Here is a 22,921-nt window from a genome sequence, read left to right on the forward strand (position 1 = left end):
TTGAGGTGAATTTATGATGGCTTTCGACGATTCTCTAATCTAACAGTTAGGAAGACAAAAGGCACTTTGCAATAGTTTTACACCTACTTACTCAACTGTACATAATAGAAGGATTCTAGCCACGGACTGTGCAGCGTCAAACACCTGTACAAAACATACCGTAGCTGCCAGTCCCCGAAGGAGATGACTTGCAATGATCTGCCCAGATTTCGACCTGCAAAGATGGCAGCGACCTCATCACAATCATTGACCGTTATATGACATGCTCAAAACGGAGACTTGGCACTGCAGGTCATCCAGATAGGAAGAGCACATGTACTCAAAGGACACTGCGGGTCCAGTGCGTGCCTGTCCGACACGCTCGAGTCGCGCAACGGTGTCGGCTCCATGCCGGTCCACCGCACAAATGGAACGCACGCACACATGTCCAGAGTGCTCGGCCATGTGGACCTGAAGGATGCCAAACCAGAGGCCGTCCAGCGCACGGAAAGCAGTGAGACGGAGGAGGGTGCAGGTCGCGCGAACAGGCGTTTGTCATGGCTCTGCACGTGTGGTACGTCGAATGGTGGTTGATGTACTTCCAATACGAAGTCGGAACTCTATCGCGGACTAACGAGGTGCAATCTCAGATGACATTCCACCCAGCAGGAATGCTGGAGGTGACTAGCGCGCACAGGGCATGCCGTCGTGCCGTGGTGCAGCAGCGTGGAGTCTGGTACGGCGCGGACGCTGGTCGCCCTGCTGGTCGACATGTCGCTCTGCACGCGAGACGATCAAGAGAGCAGCGCGCAGCAGAGCAAGGCCAGCGCCACCGACGATCGGCAAACGAAGATTGGTCCGAGCCAGAGCCGGTGCGGTTCTCCGCGTCGACGTATCACAGACTGCTGCGTCGAGGGTTCATTTCCTGGCGCTGGTGGTTCCTCGCCAGGAACGCTGCAGTGGAGCCAATATAGCGATGCATCGAAAACGTGGGTACGCCGGCCCTGTGCCGCATCGGGCGAGGGACGAGGGCAGGGGGGCGCTGCTGGCCGCGGGCAAGCGAGCGGAGCTGATTGGCCGCGCGCCGTGTTTCAAGCAGACGGAGCAGACGTTGCGGCTCACAGACGGCGCAGGCGCAGAACGGCAGGCGCTGGCAGGCGCTGGCAGGGCCTGCGCTGCGTCGCGAATGCACTGGCGCGGGCGTGCCAGGATGATGCCGGGGCTGCTGCACGTCGCCCTGAGGGCGCTGACTGAAGGTCGCAAGGCGCTGGAGGCTCTGGAGGCCGCGCTGGAGGTCGCTCTGGCGCGGCGACTCGAGGCTCGCAGGCTTGCAGGCGCACTGGCACGGCGACGCTGATTCCAATCAGAGCGCGGCGCCGAGGTGAAATTCTGCCGACGCGCAGCCCGGTTGCAGCAGTAGCAGTGCAGCGTTCGCCCGCGCGCCGCTCGTCCTGGCTGCCGTGCGTAGCGTGGAGGTACAACGCCGACCGTCACAACCCCTGAGCCACGCTGCGTCCCAGTCCCTGGCCGCGTCCCTGACGGCGTCCCCGCATCGGCCAGCGCGTGGGCCACCCCGTCCGCTGTTTGTGTCTCGCATCATGCGAGCAGGCTGCGCTGCCTCCTGGAACCGAAGGCCGCTGCCGCTGCTGGCGACGAGAGACGGCGCACGCTTCTGGCGCCCTCGCCCGCATCTGCAATTGACCCTCACGCCCGCCGCCCCCGTGCGCGCCCGGCCTCGCCCTCGACGACAGCTGCCTGCGTTCGGCCGTCTCGGTGCCGCTGACCTGCCGCGGAGAATGCCCCAGCGCCCCGTTGTGGACGACCATTCGACGCAGACATCTCATCCTTGACCGTCGCGCCATGGCGACCTTCCACGACGACCGGCGCCCGACCACGCCCACGGGTCCGTCTAGGACTCCCAGGGCCAGCGGTGCCATGCGCGCCCTCAACACGAATCCGCCGAGGCACGAAACCTTTTTCGACGACGCAACCCCCGTCGACCATGCCAGAGACTCGAGGGCCGAGTCTGAGCCCGACCGCCTGCGCGACTCCCACGACCTCTCCTTTGCCGAGGGTGCCACCGCCCGCGACTCGGTCGTCGACAACATGCTGCTGTCGCTGGACCAGTTCTCCACGGCCACCATGTTCGCCGCCGCTCCCGCCGGCAGGCGCGACGACGAGCCCTTCTTCATCCGCGACAGCTCCTACCGCCCGCCGGGGAACCGCAACAGGGGCCACACCTACACGGCCTCGGGCTCCACCGACTACGACCCGTATGCCGAGGAGACGACGCCGCGGTACCCGTCCCACATGCGCGCGCGCCGCAGCAACAGCAGCAACAACATTGCCTCGCCGTCCAACCGCAGCGCCAGCACCCGGGACCCCTACCCACGGCGCCAGGCCAACCCCGCGTACGGCCAGTACCAGCAGACCGCACACATGCGCGGCGGCGGCACCCAGGGCAGCAAGAGCAGTGGCTCGTCGAGCATGGACTTTGGCCAGACAGGCATGTTGGGCACGCATCGACTGGGCTTTGGAAAGCGCTCTGCCAGTTTTGACCACAGCAACCGATCTGGATTGCCGGCTGCGATCAACGACTCCCTCTTGGATCGAGGCAGAGCCGCCTACATGAACTATGACCACGACTACGACGCTGCTCCTGAACCTACCGTCCCGGCAGGGCCTAGGAAACGACAGCCGCCGCAGCAGCAGCCTGTCGCGCAAGCACCCCAGCAGCCTGCTTACGCACCTCCCATGGCTCCAGTCCCACGTCGCAGAGGTAGTATGAATTCCAACATGAGTTACAGGACCCTAAAGAAGGGCAAGAGCCAGCTGGAGCCGAGTATGAGAGCCCAGGCCCAGGAGTTCGTCAACGCTAGCACGCTGCGTGAGCTGCCATCCGTACCGGCTTTCCAGGAAGCAATGGCGTCGGCTCCACAGCTGGGGACGCGCAGATCACTATTTGGAACACAGGATCAGGCACCCAAGGAAAAGCCCGGGTTCTTCAGGCGAGTGTTTGGCGGAGGCTCGTCGAAAGCCCAGGCACAGCCAGCACCCAGTCTTCATGCTTCAAATGCAGCACCCCCAGAGCTCGCAACGTCCGCTCTACCGCGACCTACTGAGCTTGACTCGATATATTCCAACAACCGGCCGCGAACAACACCTAGTACTAATGCGCACATAGCTAACCAGTTGAAATCCTTACCCAAGGTGCCACAAAGTGCTGGAGGCCGTCCGAACGACACGCAGCCACCTGCACCGCCTGTTCTGACTAAGAAGCCCTCGTCCTTTTTCAGGAGACGCAAAAAGTCCATTTCAGAGCCCATGAAGCCTCCAATCATGTCCCTCGAGTTTGCACACCCTCCCAAACCGTTCCTTGCTGCACAACCAAGCCCCAGTGTTAGCAGTCTACGCCAGGTTATGAACCCGTATCTGGTGGAACCTCCACTTGCACCGGAGACATTCTACGACACGCGAGAGCATCAACAGATTGACGAGGAGCAGAATGGTGAGCGCCCCCAAGGATTCTCGCCTGGCTATAAACCTCATAAAGATGCAACAGTGCGCTCCGTAAGACCGTCCTCTCCCTCGTGCTCGCCTTCTCCCTCGACTCGCAGCGAACGGACAAAGTCGCAGGACGCGAGCAATATCAAGTCGAAGCCCAATGCAAAGCACGAAAAAGCAATGCCGACCATGGTAACACCACAGGAAGATACATTCCTTGCGGATAGCAGCAGCTGCAACGAAGACCGAAGTGGTCGCGCGACCCCGGTACATGAACCCAGTAGTGCGGTTGGCCCCACATCTCCGTCACTCAGCAAGCCTATAACAGAAGGACCGAGTGAAGCCAAAGCACGCAGGGAACCCCAGCCTGGACTACTGACACCTACACCTAACGCAAGAGTAACGTCTGGTAGCACATCTGCTTCGCAACCAACGCTAGCTACTGATGACGAAGGCTGGGTCGTCACAGCGCCAGTGCAAGACGAAAAGAATGCGAGAGGCCGCAGCCCCAGTGCAAGACGCGTCTGGCTCGATACCACAGTCACCGAAGAGCCGCCTATTGACGGTGCTGATAGCCTGCAGCTGCCTTCGGAGGGTGCTCGTGCATCCCCGCAATTGCAGGAGCAGTCGGTGCCAGTCACTCCCGACGTGACCTCACCATCGTCACCAAACGAGGTTTTTCACTCTGCGACCAGCTTGCCTATAGTCCAAATCGAAACCCGCGACTCGGACGCGACCATGCCATCCATCGCGGAGGATCGCTCAACGCATCCTGAGCCCACCGACGCGGACAGGGAGCGTGCGCTGAGGATTTTCAGCGGCAATGAAACAGTCGTGCAGAAGTCGCAGGCTGCTGCAGCCCTTGGTGATGTTACTCTCAGCAGCGCACGCATTCGGCGGGCGTTCATGGATTTGTTTGAGTGGACTGGATTCACTATTCTCGCTGCAATGCGTGATATGTGTGGCAAAATCGTACTCAAGGCTGAGACTCAGCAAGTCGATCGCATCTTGATGAGTCTGTCGGAGCGATGGTGCGAATGCAATGTCAACCATGGCTTCAAAGAAGTCGGTTAGTAAGCCCCATTTGTTAAGACAGAAACATGCTAACGCTGTCAGACGTTGTGCATACCATCTGCTATTCGATTTTGCTGCTCAACACCGATCTGCATGTAGCAGATATCGAGACCAGGATGACTCGAAGTCAGTTCGTGCGGAACACTCTGCCAACCGTGACACGGGTCTGTCAAGATGCTATTAAGGCGGACCAGACATTGCGGCCAAAATCAACCCACTTTCGCAGGGGCTCGCTACCGTGGAATGACAATTCGGAACCTGTGACTCCTACTGCTGAACAACCAGCGTTTCCCACTGAGGTGACAGAGGAGAACACCGAAGGCCGGCGAGCTCGAAGCCGGTTATCAGTCAGACCAGCAATCAGAAGTGGTGCAGAAGGATTGTTGTCCTTTGACTCTGCCACGTCCGAGGCGAACACTCTGGTCAACACACCCTACAATGGTCCGATGAAAGGATGGGAGTTCCAGATCGAGATGGTCCTGAAAGAGTTTTACGAGTCAATTCGCAAGCATCGCCTTCCCCTCCACGGAGCTTCAGACCTTCACCACCAGCCCTCATCCAACAACCTTTCCGTCGCCGGTGTTTTACGCCGTACGCCAAGTGTCTTAAGTAAAGCCCCTTCGGACAATACCAGCTACCGAGGGCGGACGCAAGCCGACTTCCGCAGCGTGGGGGCGCGTTGGGCTTCAAAGAACCGTTCCAAGCAGAGGATGTACCCCGCATCGACAGTAGCATCTAGCCGTACCAGTTTGGACGATAATTCAGTCTGGAGCCCAGCGGGATCAAGTTCGTGGAGTCGTTACTCATACGGCAAAACGGGCACATCCATGTCGGTGGACTCGATGGGCTCCCACTTTGCTGCTGGTGACTATCAGCAAGCGATTGGTTTCGCCAATGCTCTCAGTCAAGCGATCATCCGCGAAGAAGGTATGACGATTGCCAGTGACGAAGACTTTGCTCGCGCAGCTCCACTTCTTGAAGACGAATCGCTGGAGCTTGTCGGTGCACCTTGGGCCAAAGAGGGCATCTTGAAACACAAGCATCACCTGGAAACAGTTGACAGGAAAGCCAAAGACCGGAATTGGAGCGAGAACTTTGCTGTCATTGAGAAGGGTTATATGCGCCTATTCTCTTTCAGTATGAACTCGAAATCTGCGCGGATGAAGAGTAAGGCCAAGCCAGCTGCCGGAGGCATCGTAGGTGGCGGCAATTGGATGGACAACGCCGAGGCGCTTGAGGTCTTCCCGCTGCGGCAAACCATTGCGAGTGCACTGCCACCGCCAGGCTATTCTAAGACAAGGCCTCATGTGTGGGCATTATCGCTTCCAACCGGCGCTGTCCATCTCTTCCAAGTCGGCACCCCGGACATTGTTCGAGAGTTTGTGACTACTGCCAATTACTGGTCCGCCAGACTATCCAAGGAGCCTCTTACCGGAGGGGTCACCAGCATGGAGTATGGGTGGGGTGAGAATGTCATCAACCCCGCCTTGATTCGACAGGACAGCATTCCTACGATTCAAGGACATATGCCTCGCCCCAGCGTTGCGAGCTCTCTTCGTAGCTCAATGGACCACGCAACAGGGGTACCAAGGGCTAGGCTCCCTGGCGATAAAGCCATACTGTCTGATTGGAGTCCACCAACAGCGAGTATGATGGCCAGCAACCTGATGGAGGTCGACCAGCTAAGAGCACTCTCTGACTACGTGAAAAACATCGAAGCAGAATTGGCGCTCCACAACGAATTGAGGGCACCTCTGCTCATCACTGTAAGTTTCTTTCTTACGTTCGAGCACCAAACCACTGACCCGACCACCAGTTCTCTCCCCGTCACCCCAATGCCGCCAAAGCAATGGCTAATTGGGAGCGGAAATCGCAATACCTCCTCAAGGAGATTGTCAAGTTCCGCACTTATATTGACACATTGGCGCTTGCCCAAAGTCAGAAGGAGAAGATATACGCCGAGCGTGAAGCAAGCGGAGACTCACGTCCCGCAACCAAGGATGGCGCGGCCGAGTACTTACCGTCAGACGAAGTTGATGGTGCGAAAGAAGTCCCAAGAGCTTCCGAGCCCATCGACTCCTAATATCTTTTTCTTGTTCCTGTCATTTTGTTCGTTTTGCATATACTGACGAATTTCCCAATGTTCTTTCAGGTCTTACACCTCTTCGACGAACGATGCGGCGTTTACGATTGCTTCATTCATCTAAAGTCATGTTCAGAGAGCGTCCTCACTCGATAGCTTGATGCTCTGTACTTTTAATATTCTCTTCTTCTATACGTTTTGCATTCGACACGGGTATGGCATCATTACCATTTTGGTGTCGAAAGAAGGTTACGAAGCATCATGTATACATATTGCTCAGCTCGTGCAATTGGGACTGCGCTCCAAAAGATTCGTCTTCGCTTGGTATGCGGTGAGCCGCTATATTTGGAGGAAGCATTTGGTAGACTTTGGGATGGCGCGGGTTAGACTATCATATACCCCAGCTTTAGTCAATTCACCGCTTTGTCCCATATTGCGCATGTTGTTCAGCTCAATGTGCTATAGCGTCAATGCGACATAGGCAGTTACTTTTTGAATATTCTTCGTACAAGAAGTATAGGTAGGAACAAGATCCACCCTAGTTTCAAATCTTCCCAGTGCTCCCATATACCTTGTAGTGGAATCGGAACCGAATTGGCGGCCTTTTTTACCTACGTCGTTACAAGAAGTGTAGTTAGCAAGAATAGAAGGTAGAGATATAGAGGGGGGTAGAGATATAAAGGGGGGTAGAGAGAGAGAGGCGAGAGAGAGAGGCGAGAGAGAGAGGAGTTAGGTATAGGGTAAGTCGGCTTATTTACCTGGGAGTGCGGTGTAACAAGACACAGGGCGGTGTTAATTACACTGTGTGGGTACCCTAGTGTAACAGTGGCAGTTGGTTGCGGTGGTTCGCACTTGAAGATCACCAAATCATCATCGTAGTAGAATTTAAACGAACCAGCTTGAGATCTCTCTGACGGGAGACGACCGTTTACACCTGATATTATAAAGTTATAGAGTGCAAGCTCAGAAAGTTCAATGAGGAACTCAGGTGGCTCTCACGTTTCAGGGGAGACGGCGGATAAGCGACCTTTAAGCTAACTATCCCGTCCTCTTACGTTGCAGGACAAATAGTGGACTGGTGCAAGGATGTGAGCCAAGTGTATAATGTACTAAAGTGGGAGTGGTAGGCACATTTCAGCAAGCATTATAATAACGCTCGAAGCTAAAACTTAGTTAGCATCAATGCTGTAGGCAAAGAAGTATTCTATGTTTATTACGCCGTTTATCCTGCATCGTGAGAGTCTAGGGTCGTTCTACCCAGCCCAATGAACGCGGATTGTCGATGGTAAGTTTACTGGTAGTAATGACAAAAGCGGACGCATGGAATGGATGACTGAACATCGGATTGGAAACTTCGGATGGCAAGCGAGTGATGCACAGATCGGCACTGCACTCTTGTCATTTACCAAGCACGTACATGTCCAGCCAGCAGAACGAAGTTCTTCTGCTCTGTAAACCTCAGCGACGACGCGACGGGTCACATAAAAATGCTCATCTGTGGGTCTTGATGAAGGGTGGACAGGTAACTTTTGTTGTCATTTAATCATTTCAAAGCATTGCTCGACCCGTTTGCGCCTACTGAGCCACTGGCTCGTCAACCGCTGCCACCGTGGCAGAGTCTGCCTCCTGCGCCGAATCGCCCATATCTTCACCGTCCTGCTCTTCAGCCTCGTTACTGTCTGTAGGCGTTCCCTCACTACTCTTCTCCCTCAACTTGGCGCCTTTCCTCTCTGGCAGCACGTCCATGAAAGCCTTACCCCAGTCTCCCAACTCGAGCCACTTGAGCATGATCTCTAGAACATGATTTGTGACAAGCACTTGCCTACTCTTCATTTCCAAGAACTCGCCAATGGGCAGTTTCGCAGTCTTAATTCCCCGTTCCACAGCGCGCTTGTGGCAGACACCCTTGTGCCGGTTCTTGTCGACAAGCCCACCAATGATATATGTGCTGTTTGGTTTGAGTGTCGTGAGAGTGTTGTCGGATTCCGAAGACAGGTATATAATCTCGCCTTCTTCGTCGGTCGGTTTGTCTCCAGTATCCTCCGCCAGCACCCCTTCACCGGCCTCATCCGCGATCTCTGCAATCTTCATGGCCCCAGCAACGACCCCACCTCTCGGACCATTCATCCACTCCCGACTCTTCGTGCTGACCTCGACAAAGTCTTCTTCGAAGAACTTGAAACCCTTCCAGCTTGTGTGCTGGTTCCCCAAAATACCCTCGAAACGCTCTTTCATCTTGCCTCCCCAACTGCTAACCGCCAAGTGCGTCCTGTACTTGGCTTTGCGGTTGTCAGAATAACATCGGGTGATTTGCAGTCCGAGGCTTTTCAGTTCCGCGTCAAACATCAGATTCTCCCAATCGCAATCAAACACCACAGTGATCGGGACTTGCGTGCCGCTTCCTGCAGTGTTGCGACTCGGACGGTCCGACGGAAGCTGAGGAAGAACACCATTTTCATCGGGGGTGTGAGTTGCGGCCCACTCCTCGCGGCGGCGCTCTTTCTTTTCCTTTGCTTTCTCTTTGCGCTTGAGCTTACGATCTTCTCGGCCAGACTCCCAGCGCTCGTGTCGTCGCTGCTTCTTTAATTGATTCTTTGAGATTTTGGGTTCTTCGGCGGCATCTCCGGCTGCTTCATCGGCAGCGATGGCAGATCCGCTGTTGGTTGTGGTCACGGGATCTGGAGAATCGACAGGTGATGTGTAGGCCGGTGTAACGCCAACACTTGCTGCAGTATCTTCCTGCATATGAGCCAACTTGAGGAGTTTTGCCGGCCTTGCGTCATAGGCCTCGCTGTCATCTGTTGGAGCTGGAGAGTCTACGGGAGATGTGTACGAAGGCGTCACGCCCACACTAGCTGCATCTTCCAGATCTAGGTGACGGTTTCTCGGTTTTAATGGTCCAGCGTCGGACGCCTCATTGTCGACATCCTCTGTAGTTGTTGGAGCAGGGGAGTCGACTGGCGTTGTGTATGCTGGAGTGACACCCACACTGGCCGCCGGATCCTCCTCTTCCATCAGATGGCCCAACTTCCTCATCTTGTTTGGTCTCTCATCATCAGTCATGTTTGCTTGAAGTTGTCTTCTCTGTCTCAATTGACCTGAATTGATGTTCTGGTGATGCCCGACCACTCATCGTCGTCAAAATTATGCTCACATCACTAGCGCAGCTGCCGTCCTTGGCACGCCGACCCTTGTCATTGCAGCTGCACAGCTCGCTCGCGACCTCACGCCTCCGCACCGCCAACGGCACCCTTCACCCACCGATTGAACCCCCACAACGCACCGCCCATAATGCCGCAGGATATGCCCCCCGTGGGCGGGTACAATCCCGTCCAGTACAAGCGCAACCTCCCCATTCGCGGCTTCCGACCGGCCGTGTACCTCATCGGAACCGGTGTACTCATGACATACGGATTCTGGAGGGTTGGACAAGGAATTAGGGAACACAAGTATGTGGACGCTTAATTGGCGGAACAGGAAGGCTGTAGGCCAGCAGCACGGCTTGAGAGATGCATAGGCATAGCAGAGCTAACATGACGATAGCGAACTCGCGCGCGAGAAGATGTGGGCGCGGATACACCTCATACCTGCGCTGCAGGCCGAGGAAGACCGCGACCAAGTGCGAAGGTATCTTGCCGATAAGGCCAGAGAGAAGGAGTTGCTTGGTACAGAGACCAGAGTCTACAACAGCGACAGGTGCGTGCATATTCTGTTATCTAGAAAGGAGATCCTGGCTAATGCAGTTGCAGGTTCGTTCGGCCAACATTTGCCATCACACCCGAGCACGAGACAAAGTAGAAAATGGTTTGCCGAGTTGGAGAGATGTGTGGCGTATGATTGTACATGTCGTGAATGGCAGGACGACGGATGCTGGAATGGTGTCCTAGTGGCTGTACCGCATAAGGTAATGCACAACAACCGATTCTATGTTTTCTTTGGCTTCAATTTCATGTGCTGCTGTTCTTCGTGCTCATTACTGCACTTATGCACGTCCGATCAGCCACTGAGTGAAATGCAGCATCACGCAAGAAGGCGCCTTTTCGTTTGGACGTATAAGCTGAACGAAGTAATTCAGTCGCAGGGCCTGCGAAACAGCATCGAATCACTCACTGTGCCTTGGCAAGCTCTCATGTTTTAGGAGAAACAGCGGATAAGCGATCTTGGAGCTGACCAACTTTAGCACAGAACTTGTAGCTGTTATAATACCTACAGCTAAGATTTCGTTACGCCTTACCTACATTGTAGGTAAAAGGGTATCATATAGAGTTTTCTTGCATGTTCCCTACTCTGCTGTTACGTGGTGGCATACTTGGCTTGCATCCTTACACAGTAATCCGCCGTTAATCCTGCAACTTGAGAGGCGAGCTCTTTAAGAACATCGAAGACTAAGCGTCGACCACACAACACATACTTCAGGCGATTGGTCCTTCGTTGCATATACTCCTTCACATATACGATATATAGACTATCGATGTGTAGACAATGTGAGCTTGCCTTACGCATGGTGGCTGGCCATCGAAGGCCGTCGCGTCATAGACTTTGCCTGATGGATTCATACACTTAGACAGTCTTGCTTTCGTTCTTTACTACTTGATGGACGCCAACTTCGCCTCATTATGATGTACAGTTCTCTGGTTTCCCACCAGACAATCAACCGGCAAAGATTGTGGGTTTAAAAGCCTATCATCAGGAGGTTAGATGTACTCTCATGGTCATGCGCAAAGGCAAATCGTGGTCCACTACGTCTTTCAGTTCCCTAGGCTGGCCCACCAGGAGGTTGTCTGGGATTGCGTTGCGGATTTTGACCATTTTGAAGTTGCTGAGGTGGTAGATTCTGTCCTTGCGAGGGGCCGCGGCGCTGTCCTTGGAATTGTCCTCCACCACGACCACCGCGGTAACCTTGCCTGCCTTGAGCACGCGCCATGATGCCATCACCTTCCTGAGGCGGACCCTGGTGTTGAGGACGCGGTTGAGAGTTAGAAATGGGACGCGGAATCGTGTCTGGCGACTCGTAAACGTATAGGTTCTTCTCGATGACCTGCGGGATGGGCTGAATCTCGGTGCCGAGCTCCTGTTCGATCCTGTACAGGTTGAACCGGTCTTCCCAATTGATGAGGTTGATGGCCAAACCGAGATGTCCAAATCGACCAGAGCGACCGATGCGGTGCAGATACGTCTCAGCATTCTTTGGGAAATCGAAGTTGATGACGACGTTGACAGCCTGGATATCGATACCGCGGGTCAAGAGATCAGAGCAGACGAGGTTTCGGCACACGCCGTTCCTGAAGTCGTGGAACACGCGGTTACGGTTGTGCTGGAGCATTCGCGCATGCGAGTAGAAACAAGAGTATCCAAGCTCGGTGATCTTCTTCGCGAGTAGCTCGACACGGTTCGTGGAGTTGCAGAAGATGATCGATTGGTTAATTTGTAGTTTGTTGAAGAGGGTGTTCAAACAATGCACCTTCTGCTTCTCCTCGACAAACGCGTAGTACTGCGTGATACCACGCAGAGTCAACTCATCCATCAAGTTGATCTCATAGGGTGAGTTCATGTGCTTGTCCTTGAAGTCCTTGACGACAATGGGAAACGTAGCACTAAAGAGCATCACTTGCCTATCCTTGGGGTGGAATCCCAGTAGCTGCTCAATGACGGGTGTGAACTCGGGCGACAGGAGTTTGTCGGCTTCGTCCATGACAAATGTCTGGCAAGTAGTGAGATCAGCGACGCCTTTTCCCGCGAGGTCCAAGATTCTGCCCGGTGTTCCAACGATGATGTGGACGGGTTCGCTCAGTCGAATGATATCATCCTTGAGCCCTGTTCCACCCGTTGAAACCATGACATTGACGCCCAAGTGCTTTCCCAGGGTCTTGCAGACCTGCGAAGTCTGAAGAGCCAACTCTCGGGTAGGCACAAGAATAAGGGCCTGTGTCTTTGGGTTTTTCGGGTTGATGCGCTCGAGAGTGGGGATAACGAAAGCCGCAGTCTTTCCGGTACCGTTCTTCGCTCGTGCAAGTATGTCTCGTCCAGTCAGAGCAACTGGGATCGTCTCTTCTTGAATTGGGGATGGCTTCTCAAAGCCTGCCTCGAAGATGCCCATCATAAGCTCGCGCTTGATGAAGAAATCTTCAAACTCAAGACCCTTTGTCGCGGTAACATCCTAGATCAAAGCTGTCAGCCCATGGATGCACGCAGAAAGGCGATGACGCCACTCGTTCGCGCGCCGTCTTTTTTTGGAAAAAGCAATTGAATCTTACCTCGGTTTGTGGTCGCGAATCTTTCGCAGGGGCTGTCAACCCTTCCTTCCAATTGCCCTCTGATGATACGTCATTCAGCTTGGTTGCTGCTAGCTGATTGGTGATTTGTGCGGTCATTGTGTAGTAAACCACCTGGAGTGGTGGAGTCGGTCAAATGATGGGTAAGATGGATGGTGAGAGGCGCGATCGATAAGGCGCGACAAGCGACAGTGTTCGATAGCGATAGTGGTGGTCGTCCCCAAGGGCTTGTGGGGTGGATGGTCGAGAGAGGCGGGGCTTAACAGGTAGTAGTATGAGTGCCTAGTCACTTGCGGCAGCTATGGTAGTCGGGATTTCGTTTGTTGTTCACTGTCTCAGTCGAGGAGCTGTGCGGGCGGGGTGAGGTCGTTGTTCGTGATCGAGAAGACTTGGACGCGATAGCAGTATGTGTGTTGTTTGCGCAAGACGAGGGTGCCGCGGCGGAATTTGGTAGACGCTCCGAGAGGTCGAAGTGCGTGGAATAGTGCAGAGCTTGTGCGCGGGTTGTGTGTGTTGTGAGACCTGTGAGGTAGGGTCGTTCTTTATGCAGGCCGGACTGAGGTGTGTGAGCGAACTCCACGCTTGGCACGGGCCCATCTCTTTCGCTACCTAGAGCCGCAACTGCTGCAGGGTCGCCAGATTTCTCCCGTACATACTGCTCAAAGTCATCGAATCGGCCATCAGATTACACTTCTCGCTGCTGTCTGCGGTTCTGCGGTTCCTATCACGTCGACGTTGCAAAGCCATTTCACCACCCGCTTTGCGCCTCCCGCCTACCACGCGTATCAGCTTTATACAAGTCTAGACCTGTGACGGGAATCTAAACGGGCTCCATAGCCAAACCACCTTATCTTCATAACCGCGCATCATATTCAGGTGCTTCACAAGACATCTCTTTGCGGCTCTCGAGTTTCGAGGCACGTGTGTGATATCAACGACGCGCAGTTCATCATCCGGCCTCAATATGACATCGTTTCTTCGGCTCGCTGGGATGGTTCGGCCATTCCCAGGGCTACAGAGGCCACTTTCTACCAGCTTCTTCAGTACAGTAACACCGAAGCGGCCACTGCCCTCCAACTTCTTCAGACAACCGCCCTCAACACTGGTCTCTAGGTTACGGCAGTCCCGCTCTTACTCTAGCGGTTTCGGGTCCCAGCGTCGGTATGCAGCCAACAAGTTCCTTCTAGTGAGCTTCGTGGGCATCAACACCGCTGTATTTGCGTACAGCCTCTACACTCACGAACTGGCCAAACAAGGTCACATGGACGGCTTCAGAAAATACCATCAGATCATGACGATGAACTTGCAGGATGTCAAGAATGGTCACTATTGGCAGACTGTCACATCTATGTTCGCACATGCAAACTTGATGCACTTGGCGTTCAACATGTTCACGTTCTGGTCATTGGGTGGGATGTTGTGTGCGTTACCGGTTACGCCTGGCCAATTCACGCTCATTGTACTTGGATCTGGATTGTCAGGCTCGCTGTTTTGGCTTGGTCAAAAGCAGTTGAAAGAACAGATGGAAGGTCGACCGTCCCAACAACGAGCGTTGGGTTTCTCTGGTGCTTTGATGGGCGCTGTCACCGTGGTTGCTTGCTTCGTGCCAAAGAACACTGTTGGAATCTTTGGTGTAATACCGGTGCCTCTTTGGCTTTGTGTCCTTGGATATGGAGCCTACGATGGGTACTACTTGAACGCTGAAAACACCAGGACGGCACACGCTGGGCATCTGGGTGGGATGGTGTTCGGCCTGGCCTACTATTTCCTTAAGTTGAGGACTTTGAAATACCCGGGGAGTATCTGATGTGTCCACCTGCATCCCCTCGAAACATACTGTTCTATCAATGTATTATCCAATTTAAATGTAGTAAGATACTGTATGCGGGCAGGAAGCTGTTGATCACCGTTTCTTTGTGACTAAAACACCTTACTTGCGTGCGGGTTATACAAGCCTTGATGCGTGATCGCCAATACTCATGTGTCCCGTAGTGGAGACCACAAGTCCAAGAATCACGTTGAGGCTGCTGCTCTTCTCCACCAATCAACGAGCGTTGTGAAGCTGCGCCTCAAGATCGAACCAATAAAATCTAGTGGCAAAAAACGTGACTCTCGGACTTGTGGTTACCATGAGTAGACATCTTGATCTCAAGCAATCGTTCGTGAATGCTCGGATACCTACAATTACGCGATGAAGTCCTCTCGTTGTGGGGCAATGTGCGGCGCCGCTTTGGTACTAGCGGCGCTACTTGGCCTGTGCAATGCGTAGCTCTAGCGCCCACACAGCCGGCTCGAATTCAAGCGAGCTCTCCAGCCCACGACATCAACTGACTTTAGGTATCCCACATCTACAGTACGTGCCCCGAGCAGTTCGCATTGCGGAAGAAGCCTAGTCACTCACACGTCCTCAGAATCAGCCCAACATGGTCAAGAAGCGAGCATCCAAGTACGCACCCACCACGGACCGCGAAATTTCGAATCTGTCGCAACTCGCAGAAATGGCAAAGCTAACAGCCTCACAGCGGTCGTAACAAGAAGGGCCGCGGCCACGTCAAGCCCATCCGCTGCTCCAACTGCTCGCGATGCACTCCCAAGGACAAGGCGATCAAGAGATTCACCATCCGCAACATGGTCGAGTCCGCCGCCATCCGTACGTCTCACCACGATATCCACGACGCTCTATAAACACAATACAATGCGCGTATCCGTAAGGGTCGCACATCCGCTGTTCAACGATCGTTGAGTTCGCTTCTGGCGAATTGATCTTAAGAAGAACCTTGGAACTGACAACGGGCAGGTGACATCTCTGATGCTTCCGTCTTCCCCGAGTACACTGTCCCCAAGATGTACCTTAAGTTGCAGTATTGCGTGTCCTGCGCTATCCACGGCAAGATCGTGCGCGTCCGTTCCCGCGAAGGTTCGTCTCATACCCCCCCCCCCCCCCCCCCCCCCCCTCCGGGCATATCTGATCATCACAGGCCGCCGCAACCGCGCTCCCCCGCCTCGCGTTAGGTTCAACCGTGACGGAAAGAAGGTCACACCTCAGGTTGCTGCCAAGACATCCTAGATTGTCACCATGTCGGGCTTAGGAGGACGTTGAGCAAGGACATGGAGAGGCGTCAAAGCCACAGACTGGCTGTGGGATCATGTCAAAAATGTATACCACATGCTTCAGCACACCGGCAATTCAGTCTCTGCGCGGTTCTGCCATTGAGTCTTGTTTGTCCGTCATAGAGGCGCAACTCGTAGCCTTCAAGATTGATGAGGCAATTCGATACGAAGAAGAATGAAATCACTCAATACAGTTCCAAAACCATCACTAATGAGTACACCTGCGATATGTATGTGACGACCACAGGCCGCCGCAACCGTGCTCGCCTGCCCCGTATTAGATCTAACTGTGACGCCAGGGAAGAAGGCCACAAGATCCAGTGCAATCCAAAGATGTCTCCTAGTATGCAGATAGCTCGTGCGAAGTACAGTATAGCAGGAGTAAGTAATCAATGTAGATCCTTAAATATTCTTCTTCTAGCAGCACCTCTCTGCAAGTAATAGTGAAGCACACTAGACTAAATAATAAAGTGCTAACATTAAAGCTAAAACATTTTGTATACCTCTATAGGTTATGTTTTGTTAACAGCTAGCTGCTACGAAGTCTTGTGACACATTGACTACTTACCTACGTGCTGCAGAAGGTAGTGAGTGCATGGTAGCTACAAGTAATTTCTCTTGTAAACCATCGGAGATGCGATTGTAATACATACAACATCTATCATCTCTTCTACTACCTCAGAGACGAGTCACAAACTTGTCTAGGGGCTTGCTCGTGAGACAACGCTTGGGCTGGAGCTTCAAAATCACCAAGATTGGCTGATGGCTGTGAAAAGCTACACACATCAAATCGCATCGAGTCCTCGCACATGCACAAGGATGTTGATTGCAGTTTCTCGTATATCCTCTCAAGTTCGCTTTGGTATGCATTTCGTGATCATACAATCGTTCAGACAACCGATGGAAGCGTCTCAATCGCTACGCTTCTTTCCATCTTCCATGTCTTCGGCCACCGCAACCACCGTCGCCGCATTTACGCCGTTTCCAATTACCGGATCTGGATCGGTAGTTTCCCAGTCCTCCGCATTCTCGTCCCAGCGGTCTAGCTCGTCCTCCACCGCTGACCTGACTACTCCCGTCTCCTGCCCTCCGACGGTCTCGCCAAGCTCGACGTCCATTTCGTCGTCACCAGCCACAGCATTGTATCCGCGCGCCATCCGCTTACGCTCAATCATGCGCTTGTGGTACCAATTACACAGCGCAATGGCAAGCGCGGAACCGGCGACATTAGCGACGATATCGTAGGGGTCGAACTCGCGTTCAATCTGTATGACCGTTAGCATGATCCAATTGGTTCCGACAGCAGGATTGTTCATACCGGCAGCAACCCTTGCACAACCTCACTCGCAACGCCCAGTCCAAGCGTGCACACCAGGAGCGTGAACTGCAGCACCTTGCGCCGCGATGTCTCAAGAATCCAGTAGAATGTAAGTGTGAGCAAGAAGAAGGCGACGAAGTGCAGGGCTTTGTCGGACTGCTTGTACGACGGGATTGAGTAGTCGGAGGGGGAGAAGCCGGCGGCGGCCGAGATGAGGATCAGGGCGACAAAGGCACCTGAAGCGTGTCAGCAATGTGTAGTTCGCAGACTGCAAGAGCTGCAGAGCTGCAGAGCTGCGCTGCCCGAGGGTCCGCGCTGGCAGCGGCCTCGCATGTGCTGGAGCGCAGCTGTGGCGGAGGTATGACGTGGGTGCGTACCAGCGAAGGGCTTTCGTATGCGCATGTTGGTAGTCGGTAGAATGCTATAATTGACTGCAAAGCATAGCAAGGGTTCGTCTGTGTGTTCGGCGAGGCCGGGTGGCTGGGGATCTGCGACCGCCTGAGAGCTTGTAAGGCGGTGATGCAACTGCTGCCACGAGCGACTAACCGGATCCAGCAGGCCAGGTGGTGCGTCTCACCCGCTGCCGCCGAGGCTGCAGCCCTGATATGCAGGCGTCTCTGACTTGTAGTGTGCTAGTCGACTGCTCCAGCCTTCATTTGATTTCTGCCACCTAGGTGCCAATATCCCCCTTGGGCAGCGTGCCGTCACGGCTTGTGACACAAAGGGTCTGGCGCAGTGGGCGTCGCATGCAGCATTGATCGCCGAATGCGAGCAGCGCACAGCATTCGTCTTGAGCCTGTAGCCAAAGACACGCAGCATCAGTCAATAGCAGTCAACATTCCAGCGCTGTGCGCCTGTCAGGACACGGCCGACACGGCGTCTGATCTGACACACCAGCTGCACTAGAGGAGGAGCCCGTGCAAGTGCCTTGTCTGCCGCGTCGCGTCGTGTGTGAAGACGCGCTGCATACACGAGCAAATTGCCAGAATCGCCAGCGTCCACAGTTTGCCGATCACACGACCTCAGCAGGGTCGAAGTGGGGACGTCTTGATATTGGGGAACTGCTGGAGGTGGCCGATCCCAGCGTGTGCCGACGCGCTAGCCTGGAAAGCCGCACTGGTGGCAGCAACGACCAACCTACTTTCGACCACAGTCCTTCGCAGGCCGTGTGCACTCGCTCATCAAGACGCGCGCCGACACGACTTGGTTCATCGCAGAGCCATCGCTATCTGCCTCTCTGCCCGCCTGGCTGCTTCCATGCTAGATTCTATCGCAGTGCGACACCCGCTCGAGGCAGGACGTCGCCATCCTAGCCGGCCTTCCCTGTGAGGCCGCTCCAGTGCGGTAGCGCCAAGGCTCCCCACACCGCGAGAGCAACGACATGTCCCTCGCGGCATCAGCACAGCGGCCATCCAGCAAAGAACGCCCCAACCATGCCCGCGCGCCCTACGCAGCGCCCAATGCGACCCGCCTGCGCACGCCCAATGCGACGCTGACCGACGAGACCATGTCCAGCGGCGGAAATGCACACGGTCTGGGGGAGGGGGCTGCCGACTCGATCGCCGAGGAGGACCCCCGTACAGCGCGCTGGCGCGAGCAGTACCTGCGCACCGAAGCGCGCCTCAACGCGGTGCTGGGCGGGACTAACGCGGCTGACCTGCTTGATGCCCTCGATGCTGCACCCAGGCCCTCGTCCGATGACGCTCCGCCGGCGCATGACGCGCGCCCGACCGCGACACCAAAGAAGGCCGCGCGCGCCATCGATGAGGACGACTACGGCGACGATGACGATGACGACGACGACGATGACACCCACACCTCGCCGCTGCTGGCCAAGAGTGTCCTCAACCGTGTCGCTGCCGGCCCAACCACGCCAAGCGCCCGCGCACCACCTCTCCTGCACAAGAATAGCCACGACCGGACGGGCACGCCGTCATCAGACCAGGCCAAGTCTTCGGACGATGTCCGCAAGCAATTGCAGCAGGACAAACAGGCCGCTGAAGACGCCGCGAAGAAGAGCTTCCAGACCCTATTCTACACCCTGGAGAGCGACCGCGATGCCATGCTGGAGCAGCAGAAGCTTGACGAACTCGATCGACAAGTGGAGCAGGAGACATCTGGCACCTCTGCAACCGCCCCAGCCAATGGCACTGCCGTCGCCGCCCCCCAGCAAGGCACCCTCAGCACCACAAACCTCGGCGCCTCAAGTCTCACACTCAAACATCTCATCTCCCGCATCGACGCCCAGCGAGATCGTGTACATGCCACTGATGCTCAACTGCGCAGCCTGATTAGCGAGGTTCGCAAGAACAGAAGCAAGTGGGCAAACGAGGACCGTGTTGGCCAGGAGGAGTTGTACGAAAGCGTCGAGAAAGTGCTCATGGAGCTCAAAGCTGGTGAACACGCGCACCCCTTCCTTCAACGTGTCAACAAAAGGGAAGCGCCGGACTACTACAATGTCATCAAACACCCCATGGACATCGGCACGATGATGAAGAAGCTCAAGCAGCTGCAGTATAAGTCAAAGAAGGACTTTGTTGACGATTTGATGTTGATATGGTCTAATTGCTTAAAGTACAACGCCGACCCCAACCATTTCCTCCGCAAGAAAGCTCTGCACATGAAGAAAGAGACCGAGAAGCTTGTACCACTCATTCCAGACATCACCATTCGTGACCGTGCTGAGGTCGAGGCCGAAGAGAGAAGGATGCGAAACGGCGACATCGATGCTGACGGCGCTGATGATAGCGAAGACGAGGAACCCATTATGGCGTCACGAGGTCGAAAAGCGCCTAGCAAGGGTGGAAAAGGCTCGAACAACGCAAGAAAGGCACCTCCTGCAGGCTCAGAAGGCACGCCAGCGCCCGAGACCAAGCCGCCAGTACCGTCTTTGAACAGTACTGTGTCAAATCTGAAGAATGAGTTTCTACGTGCTGACTCCGAGATGGAAGGAAGTGTCAACGGCTTCTCAACTCCTCCACCACCTGGTGCATTGACACCCTTTGGGCCCAATGGGGTCTTACGGAGTGGCGCACCGGGAAGTCAAGCAGATTTTTCTGAAGTAGACGGTACTGGTGCCTCTGTCAGCGGATTTGCGTTGGAGGAAGACGCGGATCTTGACGATTTAGAGTACAAAACCTGGAAACAAGTCACTAAGAAGGATCGAGCTATGATCGCCGCTGAACGACACCGTCTTTTTCGCGACGAGATACTTCAGCCCGATGAACCTGCAATCTTGCGCTCAAAGGCTGGTATGCGAAGATGGCTCCGCCATCGAAAGGAAGCTGATGCCGACACTGCAAAAGGTGCTGTTTCGGCACCGGACGGCAAGGACGGTGTCCAAGCAGTCGCCGGCGAATCACTTGCTGAGGGCATCCAAGACGAGGAGGAGCGCCATATCCCGGACTACTATGATCCTGTTTGCGTAGTCCCAGACCTCAACGACACATTGCAGTGGGTCGAGGATGCCGAAGGGCATGTTGTCCAGCAACGCGAAGAGTACATGCGCATCTTCCCCAAAGGCCAATTCACAGCCCCGGACAGTGCTTTGACAGAACGGATGGACAAGAACATGAACTCGTTACAAGAGACCCGGAAAATCTGCGCCAAAATCGGAATCGTGAAACAGATGCAGCTCCAGTCCCAGCTGTATCAAAACCAATTCCAAAAGTACGAGCCTCAGCCATTCCACGAAGCGGACATTGCACCCATGGTGGTATCAGAAGAGGGACCACCTATGGCACCTTATGTTTGCCGCGCAGCTCTACAGCGTAGTGTCGGTAAGATCTTTTACCACGCTGGCTTCGAGGAGTTCCAACCTTCTGCGCTGGATGCTGTGACCGACATTGCAGCGAGATTCTTCCAAAATTTAGTGCAGTCTTTCGGTATCTACCACGAGACGCCCAAGATGAAAGCCGAAACTCCAGTTGTTACGGAAGGGGGTCATTCTACAGACTGGGTACCGCGTTTTACTCAGGAGGAGGCTATCCTGCACTCGCTGCATGTCAATGGCGTTGACCTAGAGTCTCTCGAGACGTATGTCAAAGACGATGTTGAACGACTCGGCACAAAGTTGGATAGTATGCATGATCGAATGCGCGCATACTACGCCGAGCTACTTCGACCGGCTTTGGACAACGTGGGTGCAGATGGTGCAGGTGCCTTTAATGATGGTAGTGAGCAATTCGTTGGGGGTGATTTTGCTGAGGATATTGGTGAAGACTTTTTCGGCTTCAAGGAACTGGGACTCGACCGAGAGTTTGGCTTAACGTTCAGTGTGCCACTGCACTTGCTGCAGAATAGGGTACACAACGCATATGCCAGACAAGACAACAGGTATGCACTCATTCTAGACTACGTGAACCTTTTGCTGACCACAGTAGCAATGTCGCTGCCACCGGCAACATCATGGAGGAGCCAGCGAAGTTCGAGCCGGTCACCACACAGGTCGCCGAGAGCCAGATTGGTCTTGTGCGAGACTGGCTTCTCAATAAGCTTCACAGTAACAGCGACGGAGCTCTTGTTGAAGATGATGATCTTCCACCCAAACAGCGCTTCCCCAAGCCTCGTCTGCCACCCACTGGTAAAATCTCGAGTCCTCGCAAACGCCCACTGCGGGAACAGCAACAGCTCGCCCGTAAGAAGCGCAAGCTTGATGAAGAAAAAGAGGAGAACGGCGAGGCGGGCACTGCGCCTGCTGGTATACTCAAGAGTCTAGGAAAACCAATTGGCAAGCTTAAGCTTGAGCCGCGCCAGGACGCACATAGCGTCCAGGAACCAGAGAAGGACGATGGTAGCGGCATGCCCAGCCCACCCGAGTCTTTTTAGGAAATTGACGAAAGACTTACTGCAGGCGCACTAGCGCTCTTCATCGCAGAGAACCTTTCCTAACAGAAAGACGTGAAACAGTCACTACAGCGTCACTATCACCTTCAGTACACGGCCTTGGACAGTTTGAAACGCATTCTGGCCGAACATAAAAATTTTAATGCACCCACGATAGGTTATTGCTATTACCTCTTCTACGCCTAGAGACGAGCCATTATCGGCGATCACATCTGCGCCCGGCTACTGTACCAACGATTTTATTCCGGCGTTTCGCATGGCGCGGTCGTTCACTGCTTTAAGCTTACTTTATTATTTTGGTGGTGGGGAGCTTCTTTGTATACCCATCGGTTTGTGGATGCTTGCTTTTGAGCACAATGGCGTGTAGTGCTCTGGAATAAGATTGGGAGGTGGATGGGCTTTGTATATATCTGTCCCCCGGATGCGGCATACGTTGCGACAGCGGGGCAATGATAGTGTTGAATCCAAAGCTTTAAGAAGTTCAGTGCTGTCTATATGTGTCTGTGTCGTAACTTAGAGCTGGAGAGCCAGTTGGGCGAAACGAAATCGTACCTGAGCTACCGAAGACTGATGCAATGAGTTGCAACAAAGCAATTTTTCTTGCACATGTCCGCAGTGCGCATGACAATCAAGCGAACCCTAAGCACATAACCGTATGAAGGTGCAAGCCGGAATCCCTCGGCCTCACCTGACCAAGCACTGAGAAACACTGAGGACGAGGTTGATGTCTGGCAT

General features: G+C 54.5%; 8 protein-coding genes across 8 annotated transcripts; 5 read left to right on the top strand and 3 right to left on the bottom strand.

The window, feature by feature from the left end:
* The first annotated feature begins 1,785 nt into the window (after positions 1–1,785).
* C7974DRAFT_355372 (uncharacterized protein) lies at positions 1,786–7,117 on the top strand. Its single transcript, XM_046139572.1, has 3 exons — positions 1,786–4,552; positions 4,600–6,323; positions 6,374–7,117. Exons 1-3 carry the CDS (start codon positions 1,840–1,842, stop codon positions 6,638–6,640), a joined length of 4,704 nt encoding a protein of 1,567 aa, XP_045998870.1. The 5' UTR covers positions 1,786–1,839; the 3' UTR covers positions 6,641–7,117.
* Positions 7,118–8,152: 1,035 nt separating this feature from the next.
* Positions 8,153–9,749, bottom strand: C7974DRAFT_389928 (guanine-1-methyltransferase-domain-containing protein). The gene has a single exon (XM_046141421.1). It carries the CDS (start codon positions 9,701–9,703, stop codon positions 8,216–8,218), a length of 1,488 nt encoding a protein of 495 aa, XP_045998871.1. The 5' UTR covers positions 9,704–9,749; the 3' UTR covers positions 8,153–8,215.
* Positions 9,750–9,931: 182 nt separating this feature from the next.
* C7974DRAFT_411123 (GRIM-19) lies at positions 9,932–10,438 on the top strand (the record flags this gene model as incomplete). The annotated part of the gene is made up of 3 exons (XM_046143528.1): positions 9,932–10,089; positions 10,184–10,336; positions 10,390–10,438. 3 exons carry the CDS (start codon positions 9,932–9,934, stop codon positions 10,436–10,438), a joined length of 360 nt encoding a protein of 119 aa, XP_045998872.1.
* Positions 10,439–11,204: 766 nt separating this feature from the next.
* C7974DRAFT_145544 (ATP-dependent RNA helicase-like protein dhh1) lies at positions 11,205–13,443 on the bottom strand. The gene is made up of 2 exons (XM_046135680.1): positions 12,895–13,443; positions 11,205–12,797 (listed from the first exon to the last, which is right to left on the bottom strand). Exons 1-2 carry the CDS (start codon positions 13,009–13,011, stop codon positions 11,397–11,399), a joined length of 1,518 nt encoding a protein of 505 aa, XP_045998873.1. The 5' UTR covers positions 13,012–13,443; the 3' UTR covers positions 11,205–11,396.
* Position 13,444: 1 nt separating this feature from the next.
* C7974DRAFT_389931 (uncharacterized protein) lies at positions 13,445–14,804 on the top strand. The gene has a single exon (XM_046141422.1). The coding sequence runs from the start codon at positions 13,877–13,879 to the stop codon at positions 14,717–14,719; it is 843 nt and encodes a 280-aa protein (XP_045998874.1). The 5' UTR covers positions 13,445–13,876; the 3' UTR covers positions 14,720–14,804.
* Positions 14,805–15,029: 225 nt separating this feature from the next.
* On the top strand, positions 15,030–16,456 carry C7974DRAFT_389936 (40S ribosomal protein S26). The gene is made up of 5 exons (XM_046141423.1): positions 15,030–15,358; positions 15,435–15,562; positions 15,710–15,829; positions 15,891–16,253; positions 16,323–16,456. Exons 1-4 carry the CDS (start codon positions 15,336–15,338, stop codon positions 15,977–15,979), a joined length of 360 nt encoding a protein of 119 aa, XP_045998875.1. The 5' UTR covers positions 15,030–15,335; the 3' UTR covers positions 15,980–16,253; positions 16,323–16,456.
* Positions 16,457–16,682: 226 nt separating this feature from the next.
* C7974DRAFT_389940 (uncharacterized protein) lies at positions 16,683–17,850 on the bottom strand. Its single transcript, XM_046141424.1, has 3 exons — positions 17,719–17,850; positions 17,342–17,577; positions 16,683–17,288 (listed from the first exon to the last, which is right to left on the bottom strand). Exons 1-3 carry the CDS (start codon positions 17,741–17,743, stop codon positions 16,935–16,937), a joined length of 615 nt encoding a protein of 204 aa, XP_045998876.1. The 5' UTR covers positions 17,744–17,850; the 3' UTR covers positions 16,683–16,934.
* Positions 17,851–18,722: 872 nt separating this feature from the next.
* On the top strand, positions 18,723–22,168 carry C7974DRAFT_411128 (transcriptional activator spt7; the record flags this gene model as incomplete). Its single annotated transcript, XM_046143529.1, has 2 exons — positions 18,723–21,676; positions 21,724–22,168. The coding sequence occupies 2 exons, from the start codon at positions 18,723–18,725 to the stop codon at positions 22,166–22,168; spliced, it is 3,399 nt and encodes a 1,132-aa protein (XP_045998877.1).
* Positions 22,169–22,921: the final 753 nt, after the last annotated feature.

This window comes from Boeremia exigua, assembly GCF_020726555.1.
Source record: "Boeremia exigua strain MPI-SDFR-AT-0100 chromosome Unknown C7974scaffold_4, whole genome shotgun sequence".
Classification (NCBI taxonomy): domain Eukaryota; kingdom Fungi; phylum Ascomycota; class Dothideomycetes; order Pleosporales; family Didymellaceae; genus Boeremia; species Boeremia exigua.